A 24,722-nucleotide genomic window follows, 5' to 3' on the forward strand; every position below is an offset into this window, starting at 1 on the left:
ACAAGAAATTAATAGTCAGAAGCGATGCACCATCCAGGACATCCTATCATTATTACCATCAGGGAAGAGGTACAGGAGCCTGAAGATTCACACTAAATATTTTGGGGACAGCTTCTTCTCCTCGGCTGTTTGATTTCTGAACAGTCCATGAATCAGTGAAAACTAGCTCACTTTTGTGCTCTCTTTTTGCACTATATTTTTAATATATTCTTATTGTAACTTACAGAAGCTTTTATGTATTGCACTGTACTGCTGCTGCAAAGCAACATACATCAGTGATAAGTCACATTCTGATTCTAAGACTATTTCAATTATTTTATTCAAATCTAAAATCATGTATAAAATACGTAATGATTAAAAAGAATGAAAATACAAAGAGCAACAAAGAGTTCTATGGTCAAATTTACATCTGCAGGCCAATCTTTAGTTATGGACATCCAACTTACAGACACAAGTACAACTGACCTCTCATGATAATTATTAAATTTAAAAATCCAAGAAACACGCATTTATTCCTACAATTGGCAGGACTGGTTTCTTCTCTCTTCCCACTTTCAGTAACTGTTCTGTCTTATTAGCCTATGTGCTGAGGAGGCATAGTTGCCATAATAAGTGATTTTCATGTATTTTCTGGCTTATGGGCAGAATTGACTTAAGGATGTCTGTGAATGTTGTGACCCATGGATGGCCTGTATTGATAATAGAATATATCCAGATTATATTAAATCTTCCCTGGATTTCTTACGTACAGTATATGTTTGTATGTGTACATGTCATAAGCTTTCTTTTAGTATTACTTACCCAATAAAGCTGCCCAGTGTAGAGGAGTTCGAAACAAATTATCATAGGATGTTATATTGCATCCTTCATACATGGTTAATACATCAACCACAGCTTCATTTCCATCAGCAACAGCAAAGTGCAGTGGTGTTCGTCCTTCATAATCTTGCCAGTTCAGTAGTGATTCAGTAGGAGCAGCCTCCTATTAGGTAGGTAGAAAAATTCTCTGTCAATTTTTTTTATAATTAGAAAATTACTCAATAAAAAAAATTAAAATAAAAAAACTAGAATATGTTGCTTCAAAAATTAAGTCTGTTCACAGTCCTCAGTTTCAAATTACAAGCAGAGTTTCGATTGCGATTTTACTAAATAGATTATCTCAACACAGAGACATCACAGAGGACTTAAACAGACTAGTTAGATGAGTGCACTGGTGAAAATAATAACATTTAGAAGAGATTATTATGATTCCTCAGCTCAGTCAAAAAACTACTAAAGTTATTAAACTTTCATCTTGTGAGAAAAATTGAATAGAAAAGATAAACGTTACCCGAATGTTTTCAATCATATACATTTATGTTCAAATATCATCACGTTGGATACAAAAGGAATTCAATTTTAATGTCAATTTATGAACCCAAGAGGAGTCAATCCATTCCACTTTCACCAGAGTCCCCACAATCATTTTCTTTCTTCAAAACAATGATTAAAGCAGAAGGTGCAAAATTGTTTATTCATTTACTTTCTGCTTGTCCCAAATATGCAGTTGAGATCAATTCTTGACATTGTTTGGGCCTAATGAAAAGAGCTATATGTTGACTCAAAAGTAAACCAGGAACCAAATCTTTTCCATTAAGTGCTGTGAGGTAGGTTGTCTCTGCAAAAAATGCATATTGATAGTACTCAGAATGTTAAAAGAATGTGTGTACACAAAACTAGAGCAAAGACTCCTGTGCTAAATATGCAGATGTTCTTGTCCCACAAAATGAAAAGTTCTTTAATACCCATTACGGGATTCACTGAATTGGAACCAAGCTAAAAATAAATTCTGTTTTTTTTATTCCATTGGTTTAATTCTACAAAGCATATAACTTTAATTACTAATAGACTTAAGTTATTCTACAGCAGCATAATCCCTGTTATTTTCATAAACACAAACTATTGCTTGTATTATCTTCAGTTACTAGAGCAGTGTTTAAACCAACATGCTTACCAGAATACATTTTACTGTGTGAATAGCTGTGGCATCTTTGTTACTGGCAGCCCAATGTAGTGGAATTTTGCCTTCGATGTCAGGAATGCCTATATTGGAATCATGTTTTATCAGCAGCTTCACATGTTCTGGATGATTGTAGTAGGCACTCCAGTGTAGTGCTGTTTGCTATAAAAATTAACAAAACTCATCAAAAACAAGCCACTTCAGATTACTGTAGGTTCTAGGTGATTACATTTCTACAGATGTATCATGAAGAACATTCTGACTGGTGCATCACCGCCTGGTATGGAGGCTCCAATGCACAGGATCATAACAAGCTGCAGAGTTGTAGACTCAATCAACTCCCCACCACCATCAAGGACATCTTCAAAGGGTGGAGCCTCAAGAAACAGGCATCCATGATCAAGTCCCCTCATAATCTGCGACATGGCCACCTTCAGATTTATGAATGGTCCATGAACACTACCTTGCTATTCCCCTTTTGCACTTTTTAAAAAATAGCAACTTACAGTAATTTTTAAAAAGTCTTTCACTGTACTGCTGTCATGAAACAACAAATTTCATGACGTATGTCAGTGATAATAAACCTGAGTCTAATTCTCTAGGTAATGAAAACACGCAATTTTAATGTTTAGCCAAAGTAACAACAGAGTTAATTCCAAACAGAAAACTGTTGATGCCGGTTGCTCTGTCATTTGGAACTGCTAATGACTCCGTGTACTTTCACAGGAACAAAGTTAAAATGCAAAAGTCTCTTCCTTTCATGCAGATAACTATGCATTTCCAAGTAACTATGAAAAATTGCCTCAATATAAATTTATTATCTCGGAAATGTATATGCAGTAGATAGGGATAAGACAAGAATGAGAACATAAAAATATTAACAAGTTATTCAGAATGAGAAAGATTTTCATATTCAATAATGTTCATTGGCAGAACCTTAACCAATGAGGAAAAATTTTCCTGAGCAACATATTGCCTGCAATTTTCTTTGACTTCACTATACATACAGAATGTTAAATTAATTGCATTGATTGGGCTCCCCTTATTAAAGATTTTGCACTTCAAATATCTAAATTATATCTAACAATTGACAACTTTTATCACAGTATCTTTACACTTTACCTTTAGTATGAAATACAAATCTCTACAATGAATACAAATAACACTGAACAACATCCATTTGACATTACCGATAACATAGCAGGCAGTATCAACAGTAAAACATTCCTATATCAAAATATTATGTAACAGATCATTTGTTTTAAATATACTTCTGAGAATATTCCTATTGTGCTAATTCTGACTAACTAACTGGAAATTGCATATTTAGTTTTCTCTGTGTACAGTTCAATTACATGCATTAAATTTAGCTGAATTTGTTTATAAATTCACACATCATAGTTTCAAAATGGAGAACAAATATTCACATCAGATGGCAATAGATTTAAAGCAGAAACTGAGTTTTAATATCTATTTGATGTTGATGTTGATGTTGATTTGATGTTGTGTGATTTCAAATTCAATTCAGTCTGATGGAATAAATGTCCCTTCCATATGCTGATTATAAGGATTCTCAGTGAAATTAAATATGGCTGAATTCCAAATAACAAAAGTCCACGATTCAAACAACCCCTAATTCATTACTAATTGGTAAAGTCAGCCAGAATGTCTGAAAATGGCTAACCAGCAAGCTGCAAAGAAATGATACACTGGTACCATAATGGTTTCTGTTCTGAGATTGAGATACAGACATATTGTTGAAGTACGATTGGGATTTCTTTATCAACAATATTGTGCTACAGCTAATCTCAAAAGTTTGATACTGATGGTGGATGCTAGAATTTGGAAGTACTTTCTTACTCGGCATACAGTAACAATTTGAACTTGTACAGCAATTCTTAATGCCCATGAACAGACAAGGTACTTTACCAAGTAAATAGCAAAAAGAATTTAGAATCACACTGTGATAAGAGTGAATGAAATTTCCAACAAAAAATATGAAAGGAAAGGAAAATAAAATGCCAGAGCAGAAGGTTTTGGAAAAGAGTTTCAGAAAATAGCAGGCAAGGCAGCCAAATAATTTACTCTCACTGATATAGCACAAGACAGGTACATGCACTGAAGATTAATGTCAAATGATATAAAGTAGTCGGATTTTTATAATGGTTAGGGTAGAGAGGTCATGAAGGGATTAGAAGATTAGCTTTGAATTTCACCCACTTCAGTCAAACAGAGAGCATTCAGTAATACCAATGGAGACACCAAATGATGAAAAGGCTTAATAGAAGACAGAAGATAACTGTTTTACAAAGCTTGCAATTTATGAAGAAAAAGTGAAAGAGAGGCTAAGATGCAATTTGAGAAATAAAGCCAAAAGATGACAAATGTAAGAATAAGATTTATGATGGTGGAGATGCTGTTAAAACAGAAGGAAAATCCCATTTTTAATTCTATTGTACTAATTCTGACCTACTAATTGGACCTACACATTTAGTCATTCCTAGTACAGTTCTATCACATGTGCATTACATTTAGCTATATTAGTTCCATCTGTTTATAAATCCACACATTCATAGTTTCAGTATAGAGAACAAAAGATTCACATCAGATGGCTGGAACTAAAGGATCAATATTCATTCTCGGATTGAAGATGATGCTAAGATTTTATGCTGCTGGCCATGGGGTAAGGGTTGGTGTGAAGTTGAATTAACAGTGCTTACGATGAAAGTTCCAAACAATGCATTTTGTTTATCTACCGCTTAACTAGAGGAAATTTTAATTCTACAATTTAGATGCAACCTGAACATGCATTGACATAGGTGGAGGCGGAGTTACGATGGCACTCAACGGAGACTCCTTGGAGTTCATCTGCGGAAACAACTTAATTTCTATCTTTGAGGTCTCTTTTTTTTTCTTTTCAGGGTGGATGGGGTTCTGTTGAAGACCCTGACCTGGAGTTACTCTCAGACTTCGGCTCTTTGTGGTGGTGGGACCTACTCCTGGAACTCATGGCCGGCCGCTTTTTGAAATCCCCTGGATGTGGCCTACAAGATAAGCGTGCCTTTGGGGTTCCAAGGTTTTGTGGCCCTGTGGACGAGCTGATGCCAGTGCCGCCAAATGGAACTTCAGGAACAGCAGATCAGCTGTTGGAGGCTTTGCAATTGGCGAATCGCTCTCTCTCTCTCACTCTGTCACACACTCTCTCTCTCTGTCTCTCTCACACACAGTGGTGGGGAGAAGTTCATTGTCAATTCTCAGGTCAGAGAACTCGGGGAAAAAAATATGACAGGCTTTATCGTTGTAAATCAGGGAGTTGTTTTGTTATGCCTCCCCTCTCGTTATGAAAGGGGACAATTCTTTTTCCCTTTATCAGGGAGAGAGAGAGCCTGTGGTATGTCAGGTGAACAGTTTGTTTTTGTTATACTACAGATCATGGTCTTTCTGGGAGGCTTTGCAATTACTTGCTTGGTGGGTGGTTGGTGCTGAAGTAAGTGGGGGAGGGGGTCATTGCTTTGCTGCTGCTTGTGCTTGGGAGGGGGAAGTAGGGGGATTTGGAGTTCTAATCCTTTTTAAAGTCACTCATTCATTGAGACACTTCTGTTTCCGTGGATGTCTGTGAAGAACAAGAATTTCAGGATGTATATTGTATACATTTCTCTGATATTAAGTGAAACTATTGAAACATGCCTAAAATAATGTTGAAGAAAGAGTATTAGAGTTACGCTGCTAAAAATAAAGACAAACAAGCTGTTTTCCTACTTGCTGATGAGATTCCCAAAGGGCGTTGTGTAGGCAATATTTACAAATGGTAAATATAAAAAGTATTATTTCTCCCAATCCATAATAACAGAAGCAAAATATTCAGCAAGATGTAAATTGCTTAGAGATATAAAATAGTGTTAAGAAAAGATTATTTTAAAATTAAGTCACATAATGCAATTTCATGTATACTGAGGATAAGCATATTTGTCAGCCTTTTTTAATTCCAACTATAATCATGGAAATGACATGAATTATAAATATTATGAAACCATATACTAATGTGTTGGATACAACTGTTTAATTGCTATTTTCATTGCAGTTTAATAATTAATTATCTGCTTGTATTGTATATATTTAGATATATACAAGTAACTGCTTACTATGCTTCCTAGTGGTCATGGTGTATATGAAGTTGATCAATGTACCCCCTGGTTACACTGGTGTGATTCTGGAAAGTTCTGGAAGCTTCTCTTGGCACTGTCTTATTTGATTAGGGGGCAACTCGTTGGTTGACTCTTATCTATTAATTTGAATGAAATGGGAAGTATAAAAGAGCTGACCATGAGGCCAGTGCCATCTTAGTCTTTTAGTTCTTAGATCTTTTGACTCTCTCTCTCTTCAAGTAGTAGATTTCTATCACTGTCCATTCTCAACTCTCTTTTCTACAGAGAAAAAGATCTAAGAAAACAATCCTGAAGCAATGCTTTTTGCCTCCTTCTTGACTTCTCAAAGAGCTTTTGCTTAAAATATCAGAATCAACAAATGTAATGTTAGGATATGGAAGCAAATCTTAGTTATGTCACTGACAGTGGAGTTGTCCTTCAGCTGAAGAGTTAAAACTAAGGATACTTCTGCTCTCTTAGCTGAATCTGAAAGTTTCCATGGGAATCAAAGAAGACAAGGAGCACTTCCCAGTAACCTTCCAACATTAATCTCTCACGTATATTCACTTATTATGTAGGTATCTATCTTGTGTCTTCTGCATAATCTAATAAATTGGTTAATACATTTCTGCTTATTGCAAATTTGCTTAAATTTCAAAACTAACTGATTCACTATGACATGCTATGGAATGTTCTCTGGAATGATGAAGGGAATTAACAAATGTTCACTGTTAAAAAATTATTGCAAACTAATCTCTAAGAAATTACTCCTGAAATGCCAGGTGAACCAGGTTACAAACACCTAAGGTACTAAGGTACCATCCACAATAGCTTTCAAACTGCAGCGGGAGGTTGCTATGGAGGTGAACAGAAATAGCTGCTTAACTATGTGCCATTACTTATTTACTGACCTTTCCTTTTGCCTATTTTCCTCAGCCCATTTTAAGCAACTCTTCCTTTAAATATTTGTAATTTTCCTTACTCCAGTTGAGGACACCAGTCTTACACCAGAGGTATGTCCCCGGAATTCTACCATACCATGATCTTTACTTCATGGAGAATTCTTAGCTACAAGCTCTATGAATCCTGTCTTACTGCACGTAATCTTAAACAGCCTGTTCCCAGGTAAAATGCTCTGAGAAATAATCTCTGATGTACTTCACAGATCTCTATTTGAGGTTACCCTTGTCAGTCTGACTAACTCAATCAGGCAGCAAATACGTCATGCATGATAATTGCAGTCCCCTTCTTACATGCCTTTGACATTTCCCCATTTATACTTTTTCTTATTAAGACGTTTCACTTTGGGGGTCTACAGACCACTCCCACTCGTGCCTTCTTTACAAAGTTATTCCTGAACAGTCTATTAAACCCCTTGAACAAACTAAATATTTGTTATAATAGATGAGATTTCATTTCCATTTTTATTTATCCAGTTTCCCCATAACTTCATTTTCCTTTCAACTGTATTGTGTTAGTTGAAATTAACACTACTAATTATTCCAAATTATGTTCTTCATTCAGCACGACACCATTGTTTTTCCAGATACTTGAGCATCTTGTACCCTCATTCTAATCCCTGAACAATGATTTAGAGATTCGTGATTGGTATTACTTCCTAAATTCTATCATTTTCAGAATGCCTCAATATCTTTTTAAATTCCTTTTGTTGCTTGTCAATATTCTTGATGATGCTACTGTGATGTCAGTTGGAGTATTTATTACAGTATTTATTATGTATTTATTAAAACACATTAAATGTTTTGCCAATACACCAGCAGCTGTTGTTGAACTTAATCTGTAAGATCTCAGAACTCAGTCCAAATTTCTTGACAGCAGTTATTTCAACATCCATGTTAACAAGTAGAAAATAAATGCTGAGGGAGGAAGCCACCAAATTATAAAATAAATCCTTTAGACCCTTGAACTTAATCCACCATTTAACAAGATTTTGGCTAACCTTATGCCCAAAACTTAAACTTTTTACATGAAACTTCTGTGGTCCCTTACAATCCCTCAAATAAAGCCACTCATTACCCAGCTATCTAACTCTAGTATAACCTTTTTTAAAAAATCTATTGTGTTACTGACAGTTTAGTTCTACGGCTCTCTATTTTAGTCTTCTGTTTGGGACTTTATGAAAAGCTTTCAGAGAATCCATAATGGGTTCATCCATTGTTACATACCCCGTGGGTACCTTGTGACTGTCACATGACCATGATGTAATTGAGTCTCTGCTGAGCATGATGTAACGGTCTTGTGATGGTGGAGTGATGTAATTTTCTGCTAGTGAGAGGTCATGTGATGGCCTGTTTCAACAGGTATAAAAGGGGAAAGCCTTGCTGTGATGCAGGTCAGTTCGTGGTTTAATTCGTAAGTGACTTCGTTATGCTGTGTATTTGTCTCATGACGCAGTTTTGTTTTAAAGTGGAGTTTTACTTTCTGCCTTAAGTCTCAAAGGTTACTGCCGGCAGTCTCGCCAGTTTACTGCCAGTTTAGTCCAGTCGGACAGTAATGATTTATGGAAGTACGGAGGAGACCCGAAGGATTGAGTAAAGTTGGTGTCATCATCGGTAATACAGGATCGACCTTATTGAATCCTCATTCGGAAGAGATAGTGACCTGCATCCAAGATAGTCCCTGCTATAACAGCAGAAAAAGCTGGAGCAGGATTATTCACCAAGGAAAGGTCAATGCCTTTAAGCTGTTTTTATTTCCTTCGTCGTAAATCCTTCGGGTAAGGCATATTTCGTCTGGGATCAGCAGTATTGTCACGTCATCAAGGAATTCGTTACTTCAGGGAAGTCTCTCCTAATTGACTGTGTAAATCATTTGGACTTTTGCATTTATCGCTTTAAGAACTATTCGAGTTGCCATATAGCAGTTAACTTCCAGTTAAGTTAGTCATTTGTTTACTTTTGGTTTTTTATTGAGCAGTGTTTAATAAATGTTTTATTTGTTTATAAAAACCTGTCTCAATTCTATATTCATTGTTGCCGTATCATAACACCATTAACATTCCTTTATCAACCTTCTCAGTTTTTACTTCAAAAACTTTAGTCAAATTAGTCAAAGACTTTGTGTCTTTGATAAATATGTGTTGCTTCTCCTTTAACTCATTCATTCCCAAGTGCTATTCAATATTTCTACACAATTACCACTTCTAAAAGCTTCCCTAAAGCTGAGCTGAAGCTGACTGGTCTGCAGTTACTAATTTAACCAATTCTACCAGTTTCTCACAAAATGCTGGTGGAACACAGCAGGCCAGGCAGCATCGATAGGGAGAAGCGCTATCGACGTTTCGGGCCGAGACCCTTCGTCAGGACTAACCGAAAAGAAAGATAGTAAGAGATTTGAAAGTAGTGGGGGGAGGGAGAAATGCGAAATGATAGGAGAAGACCGGAGGGGGTGGGATGAAGCTAAGAGCTGGAAAGGTGATTGGCGAAAGTGATACAGAGCTGGAGAAGGGTAAGGATCATGGGACAGGAGGCCTCAGGAGAAAGAAGGGGCGGGGAGCACCAGAGGGAGATGGAGAACGGGCTAACAACTAAATATGTCAGGGATGGGGTAAGAAGGGGAGGAGGGGCATTAACAGAAGTTAGAGAAGTCAATGTTCATGCCATCAGGTTGGAGGCTACCCAGCCGGTATATAAGGTGTTGTTCCTCCAACCTGAGTTTGGATTCATTTTGACAATAGAGGAGGCCATGGATAGACGTATCAGAATGGGAATGGGACGTGGAATTAAAAGGTGTGGCCACTGGGAGATCCTGCTTTTTCTGGTGGACCGAGTGTAGGCGTTCAGCGAAACGGTCTCCCAGTCTGCGTCGTGTATCACCAATATATAAAAGGCCACACCGGGAGCACCGGACGCAGTATACCACACCAGCCGACTCACAGGTGAAGTGTCGCCTCACCTGGAAGGACTGTCTGGGGCCCTGACTGGTGGTGAGGGAGGAAGTGTAAGGGCAGGTGTAGCACTTGTTCTGTTTACAAGGATAAGTGCCAGGAGGGAGATAGGTGGGAAGGGATGGGGGGGACGAGTGGACAAGGGAGTTGCGTAGGGAGCAATCCCTGCGGGGGAGGGAAAAATGTGTTTGGTAGTGGGATCCCGTTGGAGGTGGCGGAAGTTACGGAGAATTATACGTTGGACCTGGAGGCTAGTGGGGTGGTAGGTAAGGACAAGGGGAACCCTATCCCGAGTGGGGTGGCGGGTGGATGGGGTGAGGGCAGATGTGCGGGAAATGGAAGAGATGCGTTTGAGAGCAGAGTTGATGGTGGACGAAGGGAAGCCCCTTTGTTTAAAAAAGGAAGACATCTCCTTCGTCCTGGAATGAAAAGCCTCATCCTGAGAGCAGATGCGGTGGAGACAGAGAAATTGTGAGAAGGGGATAGCCTTTTTGCAAGAGACAGAGTGGGAAGAGGAATAGTCCAGGTAGCTGTGAGAGTCTGTAGGCTTATAGTAGAAATCAGTAGATAGGCCGTCTCCAGAGATGGAGACAGAAAGATCTTCATTAACTATATTAATTATTATCTTTCCTTTCGGTTAGTCCTGACGAAAGGTCTCAGCCCAAAACGTTGACAGTGCTTCTCCTTATAGATGCTGCCTGGCCTGCTGTGTTCCACCAGCATTTTGTGTGTGTTGTTGTTTGAATTTCCAGCATCTGCAGATTTCCTTGTGTTTGCTGTACCATTTTCTAGAGCCTTGATACCTTATCTGCATTTAGCCAAGATTGAAATTATATGGCAACCCGTTCAACAATTTCTTTGTCATCACCCTCAGTAAACTGGGATACATGAAAGTACAAACCAGATGGTTTGTTAATTTTATGCATCATTGGTTATTCCAGGATCTCCTCCTCACTGGTTTTTACCACAGTATAAAGGAAAAAATCTGTTCAGACATTAAAGTTGACCTTTTTGGCAAACTGAATAGGTGAGGTGTGTCCTTGCACTCAACAGGATGATCTGAAAAGTAGCCATGCCATTTTCTTTGCTATTCCAGCCATTCAGAAATGAGTCAGTCCTTAAAGAAGTCACAGGAGACTGTAAAAGCTGGAGTCTGGAGCAACAAATAATGTTCTGGATGAACTCAGTAGGTCATGCAGCGTCTACGGGAGGAAAGAATTTGTCAACTTTTTGGACTGAAACCCTGCATCAGAACTGAGAATGGAGAGGCAAGGTGGCCAGCATAAAAAGGAGAAAGGGAGTGGCGAAGAAGTAGTCTGAGGTGATTGGTGGAATGGGGAGTGGTGTGAGATGATAACAAGTAATGGAAGGTATGGGAGGAAAGCAGGGATGGAGTAGGAAAACTGCAGCAGATGAATGATAGTTGGAGGCAAAGAGAGAAAAAATTAAAAAAAGGAGTAAGGGATATAGTGAAGAGAGGAGTCAGCTCTCAATGGCTGTCACTGTACAGCTGTATTAGAAATTAGAGATAAGTGAGAGCCAGCTCTCTCCTGTGCATCTGAGGAACCCACACACAATTGATTGCCCTGATCCAGTCACTGTGAAACTCCAAGATTTTCAAGGTAAAAATGAAACCTTCTTGTACTGAGATGTGTATTCAAGGACAGCATTAATTGCACATATCTCCTAATTCAAAAAGGTAGCATATCTCAATCAAACAATTGAAAAGATAAAATTATGTGCCATTTCTCTCAGAGAAGCATCAGGTGATAAACCATGGAGGAAGAAAAGGTTTTGCTGTAAAAGTACCCACAATGTCCGGGTCTTCAAATGAACACAACAACAAACAACTGCAGATGAAGATAATTTGATCAAATTGCTTGTCAATGCTCTTCAGAGTCTGTAGGTCAGGAATTTGTGAAATTCTGTCAGATGTAGAAGAAATATGAAAATAAATGAAAAAAAACACTGACTTGCTATAAATCAGAAGTGAAATCATTATGCAGCCAAATGGAAAGCAATAACTGGAAGAAAACATGCTTTCTAAAGTGTATTTATCCATAGCACAGTCTGAACTTAGCAGTTGAAATTAATTCTTTTAATAAAATCTTCATTCTTTTCTTAACATTTCTAATACCTTGTTTCTATCTTGGGTGTCCACTTCTCCAGGGGCCATAAATTTAAGCAGCAAAGCCAAACACTTAGGACTTTTGTGCCGAGTAGCTAAGTGAAGTGGAGTCATCTCTTCAAGATCCTTCTGCATCCAATTTGCACGCCGTCCAAGCAATGCCTTCATGAAGCGATAATTTCCCTGACCAGAGAGAAAAATTCTTTCTTAAAGTACAATCCTTTTTACTTCAAAAATAACTTCAATTGTTCTTTTTGCCTCACAATAAATTAAGTTACAAAAGGATTTATACATTAGTGAATGGTACACAAAGAAAATTTGAATAAGATGAATTGAAAAAGGCAATATAATCAATCAGAGAGGTATAAGTTTGAATTTCATTTTTATTCAGTTTGGAATCCTTCAGTGGGTGCAGCTTGCTTTCCATTAAATAACACAGCAAAACAATGAACCAAAAACACTTCTGACACATTAAGTCCAAATATTTTTTCTGCATTGACTGCTGGATCTGATGCATAAAATAAGCATGCAAAGCCGGTAAACAAGGCATTGGTGAGGCCGCATTTGGAATACTGTGTTCAGTTATGATTACCCTACCACAGGAAAGATTCAATTAAGTTTGAAGAACACAGCAAAGATTTACAAGGATATTGCCGCGACTTGAGTAACTAAGTTAGAGAAAGGGTGAGCAGACGATGAGCTTAATCACTGTGGTGTCAGAAAAAGAGGAGTGTATGAAACCAGGAAGGGCATAGGTAGAGAGAATGTAGAGTCTTTTCCCTAAGGTTGGGAAATCAAAAACTAGACAGCATAGGTTTATGGTGAGAGAAGGAAGAGTTAATGGGAATCTGAGAGGAAACTTTCCACCCAGAAGGTGGCTTGTTAAGGCAGATATATTAACAACATTTAAAAGACACTTGGGTAGGTGCATGGATAGGAAGAATTTAAAGGGATAATGGGCCAAATGTGGGCAAGTGGCCATGTCAGTCAGTATGAACTGGTTTGTTTCTGTGCTGTATGACTCTATAACTTTGGATATGATAACCATTAACAACCAGGCCACCCCACCTCCTCATTCCACCTAAGGTATAGCAGCACACCAAGCTGTGTGGTAAATTAAAAGCAGAGGAATCAATGTTTACTTGCACTAGAATTTTCAAAAGTTCTCATCTTTAGAAAAGGATCTGGATTATATGAAAGATCCTACATATTGATCAGTCTAAATGTAAAAATGTCCATACAGATGCTGATGTCACAACTAATCTCCAGTTAACCTCCTACATTTAGTCTGCTACATAAATCAAAGTTGTGAGACCAGTGAGTGCCCTTTCAGAAACCTCAGTGAACTGAACTGGCTATCATAAGCAGTTCTACTCTGATTTTCTATTTTTAATGGAGCGAGAAACATGAATGACACAATATTTTGCTGCCCTGTGATGCCATCTAATATGCTAAGCAATAACAGTATTCTTGTTTCAGTTTCCTAGCTCATCCAATCTTTCCTTACAAGTACGATTTTCCAGTCCTGCAAACCTCTTTGCAAACCTTCTCTGCGTCCTCGCAACCTCAATCCTGTAAAGTGGTGGCCATAAGTATTTAAACAGTGACTGAATAAGCAGCCTTGTATAAAACTCTGAAATAACTGCCCCTACGTTTGTTTCATTCCTAATAAAAGAAAGCACCTCATGAGCCATTTTCACCACCATTTGACAACCCCTACTTTTAAGGATCAACGGCGTCTGTTTCTCAACACCACTCAATATCCTCCAATTTGTCAAGATATTCCCTTGTTTCATTGTACCTCCCCAAATTCCTTACCTCATATTTCACTGGATTAAACTTCAATTGCCATTTCTCTGCTCAATTGATCAATATAAAGCTTTCTTTATTAGCCACCCATGAAGACAAATTTTTGTAAATACAAGTTAGATGGCATTAGTGATACACAACAGGTAGCTCACAAAACCTCCAGATATACTTCTTCTGAACTGCTATCACTGCAGTCTGTAATTTCCCTTTTAAAAATGTACTTCTGAACCAACTAAACGAACAAGCGATTTTACGATCTCGTAAAGGACTCAGCAGACTTGGCTCACAGGATTGCAGGTACGGCATCTTTAAGAGGATGTCAGTCATCTCCGGCAGACAGGGAGGACTTTCAGCCAGACTATAGTGTCGGGGTGTAAAAGTTCCTCCAGCCAGAACCTTGGTAGAAAATGTACTACCACTGGAGAACAAGATAGAGTACCTAAATGCAAGATTGCTTTATCAGAGAAATGAGGGATTGCTGCGTGATCTGTTTCATAAAGACGCGGCTCACTTGGACACACTGGAAATGGCAGTCAGGCCTAAGGGTTTCTTGATCCACTGGATGGATTGAACTGCTGACTCAGAGAAGGTAAGAGGTGGGGTTCTGTGTTTCATGATAACTTCTTCGTGGTGCTTGGACATAGTGGTCTTTTTGCACTCCTGTTCTCCTGACCTGGAACATCTGGACAATGTTTCTCACCCTCTGCATGCCGCCTGAACAAGGAGCACTTTTAGTAATAGCCTAAAACAACTGCACTGCTCTAAAGAGCACTATATGAGGTTATTCTTATCCTTGGCCATTAGGCTTTATAATGAGTCAATCTATAGCTGGGGACCCCCTCTTGTTAGACTATTTGTGGTAACTTATTTTTTACTCTTTCTAATTCTCTTCTAATATTTATATCTGTGCACTTGTGATGCCACTGTGACACAGTAATTTCCTCTGGGATCAATAAAGTATCTATCTATCTAATGATTAAATTTTGTCTGTTCTACTTACTGACAGAGGTCTTCTCTGTGATCCTGACCTCAGATGCATACTACCAAAGGCAGATGTTAAGCAAGCACTCAATTAGCAAACAAGAAACAGCCTACCCCAGTGCCTTTCAAATCATTGCCAGCGACTTCAATCAGGCTTGCTTGAAGAAATCTCTGCCCAGTTATCATAAGTATATCAACTGCAGCACCATGGGTCCCAATACACTCAACCACTGTTACACTACAATCAGGAATGCCTACCAATCCATCCATACACTGCATTTTGGGAAATCTGATCAGACATAGGCTGAAGAACTAGGCTCCAGAGGTAAGAACAACAATAAGGTGGTCATGGGAAGCAGAGGACTTGCTAAGGGATTGCTTTGAGTAGGTGAACTGAACCATGCTCAAGGACTCATCAGAGGATCTGAATGAATGTGCCACGGTTATCATGTACTTTATAAAGATTCTCATGCCCCAACAAAATCATTCAGAGTCTTTCCCAACCAGAAGCCCTGGATAAACCAAGAGATCTGCAATCTGCTGAGGGCTGAATCAGTAGCATTCAGTTCAGGCGACCAAGGAAAATCCAAGAGGTCCAGGTACAACCTCTGGACAGCCATTTCACATGTGAAGTGGCAATTCTGGACCAAACTTGGATCACAGAAGGATGGTCACCTGTTATGGCTAGGCTTGAATGCTATCGCCTTCTACAAAGGAGCGACTGGGATCTGCTCCAATTTGCCTAATGTCAAAACAGTTCAACAGCAGATGCCATTTCATTGCCTCTTCACTCAACCCTGGAACATCTGGACAATGAAGGTACAAAGATCCCTCGCAGTTTCCATACCACACAACGATGCAGCCAGTCTGGGCACTCTTGATGGTGCTCCTGTAGTAAGTTATGAAGAGTGGGGGCAGGGAGCCTGGCACACTGGTGTTGTGGGTCCAAATTAAATACAGCACACCAAGCAACTTTGTGCTCTTCACTTTCTGCATGCCAGAGCCACTGAGTATAATAGAGAGTTGACCAGCACTGTCCTGAAGTCCACAATCACTTCTTTTGTCTAATCTTCGTTGAGACACAGGTTGCTGTTCTCACACCATTTGACAATCTCTGTATGCTGATTCAGCATTGTTGGCGATGAGACCAACCACTGTTGTATCATCAGTGAATTTGATGATGCAGTTTGAGCCGGATCTGGTAGTGCAGTTATGAGTCAGCAGCCTGCACAGCCCTGGGGGAAGGGCACCAGTGCTCAGTGTAATGGAGCTTGAGATATTGCTGCCAACTTGGAATAAAAGGGAGGTATTAGTGTAGATGGATGGTTAATGATTTGAGCCAGCGCAGTTGGCCAAGGTCCTATACTTATGTTATATGATTCAATTACTCTAAGACATGCTTAACCTATATCCCCTGAATTTATCTTCTTAAATGTCTCCTATTGCTTTGGGATTGAGCAAAATTGGACTAGAAAAAACAATCACTTTACAGGCTAGATTAACTATCTTTAGATCAAAACTAATATTATTTTGTCATGTTCCACAGCTATAGTAAATTTAAATAAATCATCTTCTTTAATTTCTTGCATACTTATTTCTACTTCTTATTCTGAATGCTACAACAATTTCTGATTTCCAGCAACACAGACTGCTAATTGTCAAAGTATAATCAAAATGATACAGTCACTCATTATTGATAAATTACTATGTTCTAGAGTAATGGTCACCAACCTTTTTAAGCCCAAGATCCCCTACCTTGGCCTTAGTGAAAGGCAAGATCAACTCCAAATTGATTAGTTACACGCATGCGCACCGGGGCAGAAAAGATCGGAAGTAAAACCCCGCAACCCGGAAGTAGAAATAATGTATAAACACCAGGGGTACCCACCCTTTTTTGCATCGTGAACCGGTTTAATATTGACAATATTCTTGCGGATCGGCCGACGGGGGTGGGGGGGTGTTTAACATGACTGGAATACAGCGATACTCGAAGCAGGTTCCTTATGTCCAGTCTATTCCGCAATTTAGTTTTCACAGCTCTCGGCACTTAGCTTCTGTCCCACTTGCTCATGTTTTTTCCACTGGAAAAAACTCAACGGGCTTGTCTTTAAGTGCTGGGTGCTCGGACTCAAGGTGCCGAAGCAGTTCTGAGGGCTTCATTGTCTCATTAGACAGCCTGCAGGCCCAAACTCTAGCTTCCCGCTCGCCCGCTGCCAGCCGCCTTGGCCAGGTGCGGCTGGTTGTGGGTGGGGTGAGAGGACAAGGTCAGGGTTGGGGGTCTCTGTAACGGGGTCTTGGCGGTCGCAGTCCGGACAGCATGACCAACCGAGCGAGGAATGCGACAGGGCGCCCGCCTGCCCCCCGTGTAGGATCTATCTGTCGGCAAAAGTTTGTTTCAGTAGATCGCAGTGAGGTAGCTGTTCTGCCACTTATGAAACCCTGAGCCTGAATTAGGTCATTTGCGAAAATTTTAGCACTGAGTTCCCCACAATCATTCGGTGTGCTGAACAGGTTCAGAGGCGGTGCCCATCAGTCCGCGCTCCAGGCCGGTACCCTCGGCACTTCCTGCCAGTTACCCGAGGCCAACCAGTGATCGCTGGCACGAGGGTGTCACTGCGTCTAGGCAACTGATGACCTCGTGTGCATTCAAGTTCAACAGTGGGCGTGACAGGGAATGAGGAAAGGCACAACTGACTCATATCGTTTCCTCGTGGCCCGGTGGTTGGGGACCACTGAAGTACACTGTGTAGTGAGGGGGAGCTACACACATGCGTACTGGGCAGAAAGAACAGAACGAAAACCACGCAACCCGGAAACAATTTCTCAACAGTATTAGTGTATTTATTTTTCTTTTTTTGTCAGGATCTACTGGGAAAGTCTCAAAGATCGACCAGTCGATCGCGATCGACGGGTTGGCGACCACTATTCTAGAGAAACTGGAGGAACTCAGCAGGCCAGGCACCAGCTATGGAAAAGAGTAGAGTCGATGTTTTGGGCCGAGACCCTCTGCCAGATCCTCACAAGTGAGCATAATATGCAATGATTCCTCATTGGATCCAAAATAGTTCATTTAAGATCCTCAGTGGTGAATGATTTATCTTAGTCAAGTTGCCTACACATTATCAGTCACTCAGAGAAATTAAAAGAATATTTCATAGGAAGTCGCCAAGTAATCCTTGTACCTGATCAACATCCTGAGGCAATATCTGCCAATCAGACAAAAGCATTTTGACTTTATTCCAACTGTCTTGACACCTTCTATAACCATCATTTTTAGAGAAATACGTAACTTCTAAAGTTTCAAGGTTTCTTTACAATGCTTTTTGATGAGAACATCTTCTCTTAATTAACTAAATACCTGACCAGTGTCCTAGAACACTGTTACCTATAAATGTCAAGCAATGAAAACTGACAAATACATTATTCAATAAAGACTTTGCCATCTGGTTCAAGCATTCTCCCTTATTTTGTTATCTAAATCACCATGACTACATCATGACTGGTTACAATTTAATATATTCATAAAGCTATGAATAGATCTTGATCTTCACTCTATCCTGGGCACAATTATCTTTCTCTCTCTATGCTGCTATTAAAATTTCACCTTATTAAATTATCACCTTAATGTTACAAAGTACATTATATTGTACTGTCCAAACTGCAAATTAATTTTATTATGAATGAAATAGGGCAAGTCATACACATCTTTGATTATAGTTATCTTTTTAAAAATCTGAATATTTAATAGCCTTCTAAAATAATTGTAATCCTTTGTATAACAGAAATAATAAAAATCTCCAGAACAATTGTGGAGGGTTTCAACTGCTTTCAAACAGTCCTATAGTAGAAAATATCCAATCTAAATTAAGTGCTGGAATTTCACTCAAAACTTGGAAAAGGAACAAGGCATAGGGAAATATTGCCATTTTTCTCAATGCGGTTTGCGTAAGAAATTTGTGCAACTCAGGCACAAATTTATTGTTTATTTAAGCACATAAATTTTGGAGTTTTTCAAATTAGTTCACTATAATATGGAGGTAATTCAGGATTCCTCTGAAGCAGAGGAAAATTATTGCTGCAATATGCCTGCATCATTTCATGGAAAGGTACTTACTGACAACAAACACTGCCAGAAATCCCTGTGCAGACTGGTGAGTAATCAATGCAAAATGCAAGCCAGACATAGTTTTTTATAAACTGATAGAAGAGGGTGGAAACTCAGAGGAAAATCCTGTACATTTGGGTATTAGCATACCATCAGAATAGATATTGAGCAGCAATGAGAGGTTCAAACAACCTTATGCATGCTCCTCCAGCTCTTTATTGCTCCAAATCGCAGCATCTGCAGTCTCTTGTGTCAGCAATGCGATGTTGTTATGGAGAGGAACAATGGATACAGTTGCTTAACTACCTGATGTTGCTTATTTACTGGCCTCTCTTTTTGCCTATTTTTTCCAGTGCATTCTAGACAACCTTTCTTTCAAGGAAAGGAGCTTTCCTTTCTCACCAATGCTGCCCTTACCCGCATCTTTTCCATTTCGGGCACATCTGCCCTCACCCCATCCTCCTGCCACCCCACCGGGTATGGGTTCCTCTTGTCCTCACCTATCACCCTACTAGCCTCCTCGTCCAACACATAATTCTCCGTAACTTCCTCCATCTCCAATGGGATCCCGCCACTGGGTACAACTTAACTTCCATGCCATTATGCAACTCGCTTCTCCATTCATCCCTCTCCACTGATCTCCCTCCTGGCACTTACCCTTGCAAGCAGAACAACTGCCACACCGGCCCCTACATCTCTTTCCTCACTACCACTCAAAGCCCCAAACAGTCCTTCCAGGTGAGGTGACACTTCATCTGTAAGTCTGTTGGGGTTATCTACTGTATCTAGTGCTCCTGTACATCAGTGAAACCTGACGTAGATTGGGAGACCGCTTCACCAAATACTTACACTCCATCTGCCAAAAGAAAAGCAGGATCTCCCGATGGCCACCCATTTCATTTCTCCTTCTCATTCCTATTCTAACATGTCAATCAACGGCCTCCTATACTGCTGCGATGAGGCCATGCTCAGGTTAGAGGAGCAACACCTTATATTCCATCTAGGTAGCCTCCAATCTGAAGGCCTAAACATCAATTTCTTGAACGTCCGGTAATTGCCCCTCCTTCACCATTCCCCATTCCACTTCTCTCTCTCTTTCTCTCTCACCATATCTTCTTACCTACCCATCACCTCCCTCTGGTGCTCCTCCCTTTCCTTTTCTTCATTGGTCTTCTATCCTCTCCTATCAAATGTCCCCTTCTCCAGCCCTGTATCTCTTTCACCAATCAACTTTCCAGCACTTTACTTCACCCCTCCCCCTCTCCCAGTTTCACCTATCACCTACTACCTTGTACGTCTTTCTGCCCTGTCCCCACTTTCTTATTTTAACAAATCATCTTTTTTCCAGTCCTGATGAAGGGTAACATTGACTGTTTACTCTCCATTAATGCTCCCTGACCTGCTGAATTCTTCCAGCATTTTGTATCTACTGCTTGGATTTCCAGCGTCTGCAAATTTTCTCATGTTTGTAACTCTTCCTTCATATCTTTTGTAATTGCCCTTACTTTAGTTGAGGAGACTTAAGATGAGATAAGCACCTGGAATTCTACCACACTACGATCATTACTTCAGGATGAGTCCTTAACTACAAGATCTATTGATCCCAGATCAGATCACTGCACATAATCAAATGTAAAATAACCTGCTCCCAGGTAGATTCTGCAACATACTGTTCTAAGAAACAATCCCTGATTCACTCCCCAAATCCTGTTTGGTGGTATCCTTGCCAGTTTCATTAATGAAACAACAGATCTAAATTATCTATCATAACTGCAGCTCCCTTCTTACATGCCTTTGATATTTCTCCATTTATATTTTATCCAATTGAGGTGCAACACTATGGGGAGCCTCATAACTGCTTTTTCAAGCTCTTTCTTATTTCTATCCAGACACTGCTTATTCATTGCACCTTTATCATTATTCATTACCATTTTGTTTTGTTGTTTGCTGTGCGTGTTCTGTTTTGTTGTGCTCTGCGTTGTTCTGCCAAGCATCGTGGGCATGCTTTGTTGCTGCTGGAATGTGTGATTCCCCCAGCATACCCTCAGCCATGCTGGTTGCTAATGCAAACGATGCATTTTACTGTATGTTTCGATAGAATGTGATAAATAAACTTGAATCTTGTATTGCCATCTTTCTTAACAACACTACAGCAACTTCTTTTGCTTTCTGCCTATTCTTTTCAAATATCAAACAATCCATAATATCAAGTTCCCAGTGCTGATCATCCTGTAACCATGTCTCTGTAATAGCTATTAAATCAAACTCATTTGTTTCTATTTGTGCCATCATCAACTCATCTGTCTTGTTACAAATGTTATGTGCATTCAAAGAGCCTTAAGCACTGACTTGCAATTTTTAATTACATTCTCTGGTTTCACTTTCTTCTGCACATTTTATTTATATTTTCTGCCCTTTCCATTATGGTTTGATTTTCATTTTTCCCCTCACTATCTTCTACTACTGCTCTCCCATTTCTTCTCGATTTGCCTTTCATATCCCTAGAATCCTCCCCAACTTTAATTAGCTTAAAGCCCTATTCTTAACCTTACTTATGCAATTCGCCAGGATAGTAGTCCCATCATGTTCAGATGAAGCCCAGCCAATGGTCCCTTCTCCCACCACTACTGCTACCAATATTCCATGTATTAGAACCCATTCCTTCCCGACCAAAGTTGGACATTCTTACCTTATTTTTCCAAACTTATTTACCCTCTGCCAACTTTCACGTGGTACACTAATAATCACCCCTGTGGCAGATTTTGAATTTTCCCCAAGATAATCATAATTCCTCAGCAAAATCCCCTTGCTAGTCCTACTTATATCATGGACCACAACACCTGATCCTTTTCTTCCCACTCCTATTTTTTTCCTAGTCCAGAAGCCTTCGGTACACTCTCTCTTTGCTGCAGAGAATAGTATATACTCCGTCAGCCACAACTAAAATTATAATTATGATATTTCTTTTTTCTCTCTACTTAAATGGCCCCTGAGCCATAGACATATGGACTGTTGGCACATATTCCCTTCATCCTCCTCCTCCCTTGCTCAAAGAAGGAACAAAACCTCATACCCATTAGATAAGATTTAGGGTTAAGATTCCTGAATTGTTCTTTCGATGAGTTGATCAGAAAATACTTGCTGCTGACATGATCACTGTGAACTAAGATGTAATCCACCAGTTCTCAGACTGTACATTGCAGTTACAACCCATCACCTGCCCAGCATTTCAGAGTTAGTTAATTAATTATATTGGATTAAATTATCTTCAAACACGCACTCTGAATCACACTAACATATCCTGATTTAAGTCCCTTGGCCAATCAACAGAGACCACTTTTCTTGTGAATAGCATTGGCAGCCAAAAGCAAAACTGTGACCAGAGCAAAGTTTTCCCAATCTTGTTAAGTTTGCCCCCAACACAACTCTGTTCTCTGCCTTGGCCTCCTGCTCTATTAAGCTCATCGTGAACTTGACTGAACACCACCTACCTGACTGGCACCCACACCACAATGATTATTAACCAGTGTTGAGAGGTCCCCACAGACTCTCCTCATCACTGGGATGAGAAATTGTACAAGGACCACACCCAGAGTACTATGTGCATCCTGGACACCATTATTTAATGAAGTATTTATTAAACATTAGATACTATCCAGATGAGCTTTACTAGGCTAATTCCTGGGATAAGGTGGCTGCCATACAACAGATAACTAAAATAGTAAGACAAAGAGACAGTTAATTAAAATTGAGACTTCTTGCAGAGGCTGGTGAATCTTTGGAATTCTCTATCACGTAGGCTTATGAAGGTTAAATCACTGGAAGCACTTAAAGCGACTTTAAATAAATTTTGAAAGAAGGGGAATTGAGAGGTATTGTGAAAGTGGAAAAGGAGCTGTGGCCTACTCTTTCTCTGATTTTCTTGTGTTCTTGTCAACAATGCTCCAAGAACTCAGTCCAGTGCATGAGGAAGCTTGGTAATCTTTGACATCCAGCACCAACTGCACAAATATAATCACACTTTGCTCTATGCACCAGATTTCCAGCACTCAACTGAAAATCATTTCTAACAAACTTGAATCTTAATTAACAATGTATGGTCAAAAATAAAGTCATTTGCCACCACTATAACACTTCCCTTCCCTACATCTCACACCTTAACCACACTCTTCGATATCCACCCATGGAAGGCATATTGCTGATACAAACTGTAACAAACTCCCATTTTCTCAGGGCAGACTACAATGAAGTCTGATGTCAAGTGGTTGTGTGGAATCCAAACCAGGGATTGCTGAGCTTATAACTGGTGAATACATTTTTAGCACTGTTGACAAAATCTTACATCAATTTACTGACAAATGAGAGAAAATAAATCTGTTTATCCTTAGGTAGGGAACTCTGAATATTTACAGGCGCCATGTAAAAAAATGATACAATTGGCACACATCCTTAACAGAAATTTCTTACATCTTAAGTCATTTTATATTTTGATATAAAAGTGAAAACTGTTGGCAATACAGAGCAAATCAGCAGCAATATGGAAAGAGAAACAGAATAAATATTTCAGCTCCATGACCTTCTATCAGATCTGAAATCCCTGTTTATCTTATTCTGAATAGCAGCAATTATTTTGTTTTTACCTACAAATTTGAAAAAAAAAGATGGCAAATGGTATCTGGAAGGGAAAACAACAACTACAACAAAAAAGGCCAGTTTTCTTCTTAGATAATTCAATTCCCATTACTTAAGTTGAACTTCCTTGTCCCAGAGATGCTCATTATATTGATGTAACTGTATATGTAGTTGTAATGGCAATTTCTAGTAACACAACATTATAAATTTAAATAAATTCTCCTCAGAGGAGTCTACGCTATCATGTCTTGGAGGTCTCAATTACTAATTGGGAGCATGAACATATTAAGTGATATTATTCCTACTCCGTCAGTCGCGCTAACTATTTTAAAATTTTTTGTAGCTAATCCCTTTATCAATTTGGGATTTTAACACTGAAATCTTCTGTTACAAGCTACTAGAAAGTGCCCATTGTATCAACAGCATTATTATGAAACGATCCTCTCATCTAAATCATCCATATCGACAACTGATGTTCCAACACTGTCACCTACAGCACTTTTATTATATTGCTTTCCAACTCAAAAATGGTATTACCGATTATAGTATGTCCAGTTTTGCTGGAGATCCAAAGCTCAAAGGTAATGTGGACTGTGAAGAAGATGTTGAGATAAGGCAGATGAAATATAAAATGTAAACTCATTCACATTACTAAAAAGGTAGAATATGTTTTAAATGGGGAGAGATTGACAAATATTGGTGTTCATTGGGATATAGGTGTTCTACTTTAGTCATTAAAGTTAGCACATAGGTTCAACATACAAACAATACAGGCACACAAAGGCAATCAGTACATTGGCAGACAAGAGGAACCATAGCTATTGAACTCTCTGAGCCATCTAATTCAGATTATACCTCCATGTCTGCAGAAACACTTGTTTTTTTTTAACCTATTTCATCTCCTCACAGTCACAACTTGGCTTTTTTGCTTTTGCTACTACGTAGCTGCTTCTCAATTCATGAAAAGAAGAAATGAGCTGTTCTGAATTCATGTACATCTTTCCTGAGCCTCAATT

At 39.2% G+C, this 24,722-nt stretch overlaps 1 protein-coding gene across 4 annotated transcripts in view; it reads right to left on the minus strand.

The window, feature by feature from the left end:
- The window catches only part of invs (inversin), a 249,468-nt gene that overhangs the window by 114,571 nt on the left and 110,175 nt on the right, over positions 1 to 24,722 (minus strand). For all 4 annotated transcript variants that reach the window (XM_073054266.1, XM_073054268.1, XM_073054267.1 and 1 more), the window contains 3 exons: positions 12,189 to 12,362; positions 1,994 to 2,161; positions 802 to 982 (listed from right to left, as the gene is read on the minus strand). In XM_073054266.1, coding sequence (XP_072910367.1) covers positions 802 to 982; positions 1,994 to 2,161; positions 12,189 to 12,362 — 523 coding nt within the window. The remainder of the gene's footprint in view (positions 1 to 801; positions 983 to 1,993; positions 2,162 to 12,188; positions 12,363 to 24,722) is intronic.

This window comes from Hemitrygon akajei, chromosome 8 (assembly GCF_048418815.1).
Source record: "Hemitrygon akajei chromosome 8, sHemAka1.3, whole genome shotgun sequence".
Taxonomy (NCBI): domain Eukaryota; kingdom Metazoa; phylum Chordata; class Chondrichthyes; order Myliobatiformes; family Dasyatidae; genus Hemitrygon; species Hemitrygon akajei.